Genomic DNA, 9,989 nt, shown 5'->3' on the forward strand with positions numbered 1-9,989 from the left:
CTATGTGTCACACCATAGACCTGGTGCAATTTCCCTTACCTTTTTAAGGAACTCCGTGAACTACACATTTTACTTAAGGAAAAGATAATGATTAAAAGGATATCTCTTTAATATTTACAGATATTTAATATCTCTTTTAATATTAATAACTACTTACCTGGTGAAACACAGATGAACAAAATCTGCTGCTTTTGTCGAGCAATGGTTGGGTAAGGAAGGCATGATTCCCCTGTGAGCACCAATATAAAACATGGCTGCTATCCTATCCATGGAAGCCAGTGGTGGCTTTCCTGTGGCCATCTCAAATACAGTGCAGCCAATGCTCCAGATGTCTGATTTTCTCCCATAGCCAGATTCTTTTATCACTTCTGGTGCCATCCAATAAGGAGTGCCATGCACTGATTTCAGTGGTTCGCTGTGGGCATCAGTCAGACTTACATAGGCTAAGCGCTTTGCACATCCAAAGTCTATGAGCTTGATAACACCATTGGGCATCAGCATGACGTTGTTGCCTTTAATATCTCTGTGGACCACACAGTTTTCATGCAAGTATGCAACCCCTTGCAGAATCTGTTTCGTATATTTACAAAATACTATTTCAGGCAATGGCCCAAATCGATGAATAATACTGGAAATGGAACCACCTGGAACAAATTCCATGAAGATACTCACTATGTTGTCTTCTAAACTTGTTCCCAGGTACCCTACAATGTTGATGTGTGTTAAATTTTTCAAAATCTCAACTTCGTATTGCAGTTTCTGATATTCCTTCTCAGTCCCAATTTGGTCACAGGTACTCAGTGCTACTTGTTTCACAGCTATTAAATGTCCTTGGCTTGTAAGTCCACAATAAACCTAAAAATTAAAAATGTCTATTTTGGTAGTGGAACTACAGATACATTCCTGTGCGCACACACATATGTACTCACACATGCTGTTCTCGTGCATCTAATTTAAATACAGTATAACTCATCCTGCTTAAATTATGTCTGCAGTTATATCTGGTATTCATTTATTTCCATAGAAAATATGACAAGGTAGTGTACCACATAAAATACTACAATAATAGTAAAAACATCAACAACATATTAATGAAAATTGGTTGGCCCACAAAAAAAAATCATATTCCAAAGTCTGAGAGAATCGGCTTCTGGTATACTCTTCTGCTAAAGAAGAGACATGCCCAGTTCATACTTAAGCCCTTCTGATCACAAAAAATATTCTGTGTGAGCATATAATAGTTCTTCCATGAGCAAAAGAGGCACTTTCAAATCCAACCCACAATATTTAAAGGCCACCTCACTGGTGTTTGTCATGCAGGGCTTTTAGTGAGTGCCCTCATCTGAAAGCTATGAAGACATTGGCAGTAAATAACCCAAGGCCAACCTTTCTTCCATCATAAAATTCAGTAAGGCATACACAGGCTTCATAGGTGGTCTTTCCATCTAAGCTCTGACCACACTCAGGCCTGCTTAACTCCCATGTTTGCTTTATAGGAGTTGACATTGCATAACTGAACACCCTTTTCTTCCCTGTGCACCTGCTAAATTTGTTATCGGGTTTCCCTTACCGTCCTCCAAGCAGATTTGTGGAGAGTATGGGGTGTGTACTGTCTGGTGTAAGAGAGGGAGTAGTTCCATTCTCCAAATGTAAATTATTGCACTAACAGAATGAGGACACTGGATACTGCCCACAGTGTCTCCTCCCACCTGCCTTGGCAGACTCCTTCACAGTTCTCACCAATTTTGTGGTTCACCCAGAGATGAACCTCTGGATGGCTTCCCGAAATGCACAACTACATCTGGAAATCTGCTCAGATAAGTTTTTGTCCTATCTAGTCCCATGACACAAAGCCCACTTGATTTCCTTTAGAGAAAGTAAAGCAGCTTTAATCAGGGATGCAATTGTGGTGGATTCTCAAGACCCACAATTGTACATTCTTTACTTTCTGCTTAGAAGCCAGTATATTGCTGGGCTGATGGGAGTTGTAGGGCAAAACATTTGAAGGACACCATATTTGGGGGGGGTGCTTGTTTAGAAGGACTGGAATTGTAATTAGGATTGATCAAGGTTTATTGATGCTAAAATGTCCTTTGGGAGATACAGTGAATACACTTTGAGATAACAGGGGTGTTATATATACTCCCCATGTAACTTACTGTGCCATACGCTCCTTTTCCAAGGATTTCACCTTTGGTCCACAGGATAGGTCCTTCACTAGCTACATTGTTTTCTGAAAATGTAACCACATTTAGAAATCTATTTTCTCTACTGGATTCCAGGAAATCTGGAGAAAAATCCTGTAAAAAGAGGACAGAAGAGCAAACCAGAACACATTGAATGAGATATAATGCAAAGAGAGGCTTGAGATCAGGGTCATTTATATAGTATGTTGAATAGACCTTATTTCTTTCCTGAGAGAGAGACAAAAACTCTTATCACAGCAGTCTTGAGATAAAAGATTGCTGCTATTTACGGTAACTTGGTGGTTGGATCTACTGAGTGCTGTTAGCACAGAATACTTAAACGGACCTTCACTTATAGGGATGGTGTACCTCTGAGTACCACATGCTGGAGAGAGCAGAGGAAAACCATTACCTTCTTGGTGTGCTTGTCAAAGTAAGAGACATCTGGACTAGATGGGCATTGGTTTGATCCAGCAGTACAATTAGTTTGTTCTGATTGCTATTTACAAATGGAAAGCTGAGGCTGAAAATAAAGAGTTGCCCAAGATTGCCTGAAGGATTTCTGAATGGTAAGAAATTGTGTCCTAGATCTCAAGGCACAACATATTTTAAATATTTGACTGGCTTTCACTGTTCTATTGCTATTAAAGATACTTATAAAAACTTCAATAATTACCTTACAATTTCTAACACTTGCTGCGCTGTTTCCTTTACTCTCAGTGTTTCCATTTTGTACCACAGTATCTGCATTTTTTGTAGCTATTCTCGAACGGTTGCCATCTGCTCTATCGAGAGAGAGCAGCTCAGATACAGAACAACAAAACGAGTCTTCAGTTATTTCTTCACTGCAGTTCAGGGTGTTTGGATATTCCTGGGAAACAGAGTTTGCAGGAAGGCAAGTCCGTTCGGTTGATAAACCAACTTTTTCAGCTCGTGGGCTTTGTGGAGGAGGTGAGTTTACTCTGTTTGAAAAACATAGCGCAGGGGGATTCCTTTGATTATCATCACAGAACAAAACCTGATTTGCATCCAGATCCTCAAGGCAAGCAGTTGATCCAATTTTCGTCTGCATTAAACTTTTGTTCTCTGCTATGATGATATGTTCATTTGTATCTTTTGCATAGTTTAAGAAAGGAGCATATTCTGCATGAACTTTAACCTTCGGCCAAAGTAATTCCTGAACATTGATAGCAAATGCTTTACTAATGAAAGCATCGCCAGCCTCTGAAGTGTGATCCAATGAGACTTCTTCAATAGTTGACAAATTTGAATTAGGAATGACTTCATTTTGTTGAGCTGGTAGAGTAAACTCGGTAGGAATTGGCAGCTGCTGATCATCATCTTCATGAAATGGTGGTGCACTCTTTATTTGCCCTTCTGTTTTAGGGTCAATCACACTTTCCTTTTGCTTCTGACAGCAACCTTCTAACCCAGATACCCCTCTTTGCCCCAAATCCTTCTCCTTCTGTTTAATGCCAAGGGAATTCTTGTGTGATTTGGGGCATGTTTTCTTCTGGGCATTTCTTATTCTGCCACTCTTCTTTGCAATGAGATGGTTATATTTATGTTTCATCGCAGTGCGCCTCCCAGCTGGAGCAGAGTGCACATTTCTGCAGGAACTGTTTTCACAGCCATGAGGCTCCCTGGAATATGCTGGAGTTCCAAACATTTCATAAATGCCCGGACCTTTGTCACTTGAATTTATTTCCTTGAACATGTCACTGTACTTCAGGTCTACGAAGTCTACGGAAGACTGTGCTTGTCTTACAGGAAAAGGCGTGATGGTTTCTCCTGAGCTAGGGAAATGTTTGGAATTGCTGGGAAGCATCTGCTTTGGGGATTTCTGACTGCTTTGACCGAAGCGGCATTTCTCCTGCTGAAGGTGTTTATTCTGAAGCTTTGAGGAAACCCCAGTCTTTGCATGAGACAATCCTAGTCCTTGAGAATGAGAAGTGGGATTCTTTACCTTGTTAGCATGGTGTTGGATAGAACTCTTGCCCCAAAGAATAAAATCTTGAGGCATCTTGGTACACACACTAGCCTTTAGAGCCAAGGTGGTTCTGTTGCTGTTTACTTTACAATTTTCACTCCCTTTATGAGCAAAAACGTTGAAGCTGTGGCTTAAGTTAGTTGGCATGCTCTTTCTTTGAGCAGAGTGTCTAGAAACATGGGAGATCTGATCTGGTTCATGGTTAGATATTGTAATATGGCTGATGGGAGTTACTTTCGTAATATTGCTTTCAGCAGCTTCAGACACAGTGACGTTTCCCATCATTCCCAGGTTGATTGCTGTACAAATACTGCTTTCAGATTGTTCAAGAACCATCAAAGTATTAGGAATAGTAATCACTGAAGCATGATGTTCTGTAACCTCGCTTTGAAGACTTGAATGCATATCAGTATTTCCTGGTTCAATATTCATAGTATTTTTCGTACGTTCGTTCGGATCTGGTTTCACCTCTGATGAGTCTGCTTTATTTGACTGTAGCTTAGGGCTGCCACTCCTCTTTGCAAAATATTTCCCCCAGTTCTTAGCTTTGGAACTATCTTGATGTCCCAAAGGAGAACATTCATATTTTTCTGCTGTATGTACTACTTTGCTTTGGCTCAAGTAACCATCAGGATGGTCAAAACTACAGTCTTTGCTTGTAATACTTAAACTCTCAAAGGTTGCCAAAACCTGATGCATTTCACCACTGGATACTTCATTTCCTATATCTGCTCCATATCTGCTGCACTCAAACTGCGGTTCAGTTTCTTGGGCTTTGGAATATCGAAAGGTCATATGACAGTTATCCAGGGTGACTGAGTGTGGATCTCCAAAGACGGTGATGCCATCTGTTATAATTTTGTGATTCTGGTCCTCAGACTGAGGGTCAGTATGCTTCGTAGGAATGGAATAGTGGTTCAAAATATTGGGCAGATGATTACAATCAGCATTTTTCTTGGCTTTGTCTTCTAAAGGAGGAAGCTGCACCATTCTTATAGGATGAAATGCCACTGGTGGTGATAGGTTGAGCTGGAAGTTTAGAAAAACCACCTATTAATGAATCAGTATTGTTTAGGAAGTTCTTAAATGAGTTCAAGCATGGATACCACTCAATAAGCATGGCTGGAGAAACAAGCCAGATGGGTGGGGTATTAAATAACAACAACAACAACAACAACAGAGTAGTGCTAATACTCAGTTTTACTTCTTAAGCCTTGCATCAGACATATAGTTTAGAATAGAGTCACTCATGTATACAGAATGGAGTCACTCATTTATACAGACAGTGGGGAAGGGGGAGTGAGAGGGAGTGAGAGAGAACAGAGGGTGACTCCATGCTAAACTCTTTCTCTCTCTCAACAATTTTTCTGCCTTTGTTTTACCCTTTAGTCTTAATATGTGAAAGCAAAGTGATATGGATTGGGTTCCAAAGGACTGAGCAGGCTTGTGGCAAGAGTTTTGTACTACCTTTCTTTGTTTTATTTCTTCCTATGTTCTTTTTTTATATTCTGCTAAGACTGGAAATTAACTGTATTTGTCTTATTGTTTGTCTTATATATTATAATTTTGCTAGAACATAATTAGCCAATACTTTGTATTGTGAATTGACCTGACTTTTGTCTTCTTTGCCAGCCATCTGGCATATAGGGTTGCTGCCTCCTGCAGCATTATCTTTGTGCTTTAACAGTACAACTTAATCTGCAGTTTAATACTTGGGTGGTTATACCATAGACAAGTTATTGATCTATCTTGCCTGCTGCTGATTCATCCTAACAGACAGAGGTTCTTGATAAGCCATAAACTTTCCTTGAATCTAGCCCTTCAGAGATGCAAAAGCATGTCTCCGCCATCATACTATGCTCAGTCACTTTTATGAGGAGAGGAAATGAGACAGGAAATTATTAAGTATAGGAAATTAGCCTATTCCCTTCTCTTGAGATAACTGTCACAATGTTGCTAATTAAAAAAAGAAAACACCGACTTTGGAAATTTTTTCCAATCAAATGATTAAAATTGGCTAAATGAAGAGAAAAATAGAATAAAATGTATGCTTACTTACAAAAGTATTTGAAGTCATCTGGCTCTCTTACTTGTATTAACTGTGGCTGGGGGATCATCCGCATTCTGTCTGCAGATGACATCTGTTTTCCCTACATATGGTGATCAACTACACAAAGAGCTTTCCAATTACTATGGTTACCCAGAGCAGTGCATCCTCCTTTTTCCAGAGCAAAGCCACTAACCCTACAGTGTCATTTAATTGTATGATTACATGAAAGGAGGTTGCAGATTACAGGTGGTAACAATTATTTCTTAATTTAAAAAAATAAAAATAAAATTATAAAACAATATGCTGGGGGCACTCATTAGGAGTGTATGCTGATGACACCCATATCTATTTCTCTGTAACAGCTGAATCAGAAAATGTCATAAATGTGATCTACTGAATTAAACTGATCTTTAATATTTTCTGAGGATATCCTGCTGGTTATTACATGACCAGCAGATTGTCCCTTGGTGACCATATTGAAGTTGGTCTTCTAAGCTCTAAGCTCACCCTCTGGAATGCACTTCCTTGGGCAAAGGCAGTAATAACTTTCACCCACTCCTTAAAAGCTTGTATGTTTACCCACACTTTACTGGACTTTGACTCTTAATATTGTTTTGTACACTGTTCAGTTTTATATAGTTATATAGATTTGTTTTTATCTTTTTGATCTAGTTTTGGGAGGTTTTATTGAATGTCATTTTCTTTTAGTCCTATGGTAAACCACTTCCACTTTTATGAAGTGGAAACTGTGTAAAGTTGATGGGGTCACACCTCCTCTGAAAGAGCAGGTATGTAGCTTAGAGGTACTTCTTGGATCCATTGGTGTTGCTTGAGGCCCTTGGTGGCACAGAGTGCCTACCATCAGCTTCAGCTGGTGGCTCACCTATGCTCCTATCAGGACAGGGATAGCCTAACTTCTGTTGTCCATGTTCTTGTAACCTTTAGGTTAGATTTTTGGATTATTTTCTACATACCTTTGATAATAGCTTGGCAACTTAAGCTGGCGCAGAACTCAGCAGCCAGGCTGCTCACCAGGGCAAAATAGTCTGAGCTCACCACACCTAACCTGGCCTGACTACGCTGGCTACTAATTCATTTCTGGGAGCAATTCAAAGTGCTGGTTTTGACCTATAAAGCTTTATGTGGCTCAGGACCCCAATAGCTCAGAGACTGCCCCCCCCATATGAACCAACCTTGACCCTGTGATCATCATCTGATGCCCTTCTTCATGTGCCCCCTCCATGGGAGGTCCAGAGGGTGGTAGCATGAGAATGGGCTAGTGGTGTCTCCCCATTTGTGGAAGGTTCTCTCCAGGGAAGCTTGTCTGGTGCCAAACTTACATATCTTAGGCGCCATGCAGAAACACTGCTTGTTCACCAGGACTTTAATTTTTAATTATCTATGGCCTTTTTGCATGAGTGGGATGTTTTAATTAAACTTTATAAAAATAGAATGTTACAATATTTTTCTAATGCTGTCTTTAATGCATGCATATGTTTGTTTCCTTAAAATATAAAATGAACTATAAACTAATGTTGCTTACATTGTCTGCAAAAGTCGAGGGAGCAAATCCAGTGCTATAACTTGTGCTTTCAAATACTTTTTCCATCCATCTTCTAAGTCAGTAGTCTTTAACTTGTCAAGAGCAAGGACTCACTCAAGATTCACACCTGGCACAACAACATGGACTTGCATCCATGAGCCCCATGAACTGAGGGAAGAGAGGAGCTTTGTGATGAAGAATGAAGTCCATATATCCAGAGTGAAGGTTAAAGGGACAGAGCCCATTCATCTGGTGGTGGAGCGCAATATGAGGAAGAAAGAATTATGTTAAAGTATGCTGGTCTTCCACTCATTTATAAATCCCTGCCACCAACTGATGCATAATATGAATTTAGTCCAACATATACAAATTGGACTCCCAATTGTGTCATTAACACAAAAAGTGCAAAATTCAATTAGCTAATACCACTGCAGTAAAATGTGCTCATATCATCTGTAACCCACTGAACTTCATATGCGAAAAAGAGGAAACAAAATAAAAAATGAAGTAACACTGTGGTTCTGGCTTACCTGCACTTTGCTTCTCCCAACAATGACACTCCAAGCATGTTAGCTTATAGTTCCCCAGGTGTATAGGACTCCCAGTGTTCTGGCCTTGACTGCAGACCCCACTGAATGATTTCTGCTTCAGTCTCCCTACCCCCATCCCATGTACAGAGCTACATTCAGACTGTTTAGTTTACAGGCTGTCGCCAAGGCAACTCTCCTTGGGGCATTTTGTATGGTGAATTGCCAGTCAAGCAGACTCAGCTGGCTGGGAAAACAAATGTAAGAAACCCACATCTCCAACTGATTTGCTCCACCAGCGCAAACACTCTCTGGATTGGAGCCAAAGTAAACTACAATTTTTTTTGCAGCACTTCAGAGGTGCACCACACTCATCTTACTCTCCGTTCTTCTCATTTTACAAATGACAATCAAATGCTGAAATGCGGCAGCAAAGGACCACCCAGGTTTCGGGCAATCTGTTAGATGGGGATGGATGTAAGGTAAACCTGGCTTTATGACCAAATCTCTCCCATGATTATTATTTTTTAATTAACCAGGGTTTAGGCTGCACTTAATAATTTATGCATAGTAATAATAATAATTTTTTATTTATACCCTGCCCTCCCCAGCCAAGGCCAGGCTCAGGGTGGCTAACAAGCAATAATGAAAACAATAAAAACAAGTTGAATGAATACAACTTAAAAACAAGATTAAAATACAACATTAAAATATTGAAACATTAAAATATTAAAATGCAGCCTTATCACAGGAGGAGAAAGGAAAAAGAAAAAAGAAAGAGGGGGAGGGAATCAAATTGGCTCCAAGCCAAAGGCCAGGCAGAACAACTCTGTCTTACAGGCCCTGCGGAAAGAAATCAGATCCTGCAGGGCCCTGGTCTCATGAGGCAGAGCGTTCCACCAGGCCGGAGCCAGTGTTGAAAAGGCCCTGGCTCTGGTTGAAGCTAATCTTACTTCCTTAGGGCCTGGGACCCCTAGGGTGTTGCTATTTATGGATCTTGAGGCTCTCTGTGGGGCATACCGGGAGAGGCGGTCCCGTAGATATGAGGGTCCTAGGCTGTGAAGGGCTTTAAAGGTAAAAACCAGCGCCTTAAATCTGACCCTGTACTCCACCGGGAGCCAGTGCAACTGGAAAAGCACTGGGTGAATATGCTCTCATGGCAGAGACACCATGAGGAGCCTCGCTGCAGCATTCTGCACCTGCTGGAGTTTCTGGGATAGCTTCAAGGGCAGCCCCGCATAGAGCGAATTACAGTAGTCAAGCCTGGAGGTGACCGCTGCATGGATCACTGTGGCCAGGTCGGGGCGGGAAAGGTAAGGGACCAATGATGATGATGATAATAACAATAATCCATGACAAAATGGTTCTCTATACCAAAGCCAGAACAAACCAAGCCAGAACGAAACCTTCAGTGTAAAAATCTTAACATGTCAGGAGAAATTCAGGAGACCCAGAATCACAACAACAACAGGGCGCTTCGGCTTTGAAGTCGGTGTGGCGAACCACAGCGAGGGGGGAGGACGGGACATCTTTCCTTAGGCAAGATACCCCTCTCCCTTTTTCATTTATCTTTTGACAAGAGACCCCGCTCGGGATACCCCACTCGCTGCTGGCCGTCCTGACAAGTCACACCGCGCAAGCTCCGCCCACCCGGGAGCCTCGCCTCGCCTCGCCTCTTTCCCCTACGTTCATC

At 41.2% G+C, this 9,989-nt stretch overlaps 1 protein-coding gene across 9 annotated transcripts in view; it reads right to left on the reverse strand.

The window, feature by feature from the left end:
- The window catches only part of MAP3K19 (mitogen-activated protein kinase kinase kinase 19), a 15,246-nt gene extending 5,327 nt beyond the window's left edge, over window positions 1-9,919 (reverse strand). For 2 of the 9 annotated variants that reach the window (XR_014522355.1, XM_083488818.1), the window contains exons 1-4: window positions 8,300-8,859; window positions 2,863-5,205; window positions 2,160-2,300; window positions 158-855 (exon numbers count right to left, since the gene is read on the reverse strand). Coding sequence is in view for 8 of the 9 variants with exons in the window: in XM_083488818.1 (XP_083344944.1) it covers window positions 158-855; window positions 2,160-2,300; window positions 2,863-5,166 (3,143 nt within the window). In the remaining variant the exon portion in view is untranslated. Of the gene's footprint in view, window positions 1-157; window positions 856-2,159; window positions 2,301-2,862; window positions 5,206-6,235; window positions 7,138-7,769 lie in introns of those variants that run through there. The other 7 variants (XM_083488817.1, XM_083488814.1, XM_083488813.1 and 4 more) reach the window with 7 other exon arrangements.
- Between the last annotated feature and the right edge of the window lie 70 nt (window positions 9,920-9,989).

Source organism: Podarcis liolepis, assembly GCF_965112155.1.
Source record: "Podarcis liolepis genome assembly, chromosome: 1".
Taxonomy (NCBI): domain Eukaryota; kingdom Metazoa; phylum Chordata; class Lepidosauria; order Squamata; family Lacertidae; genus Podarcis; species Podarcis liolepis.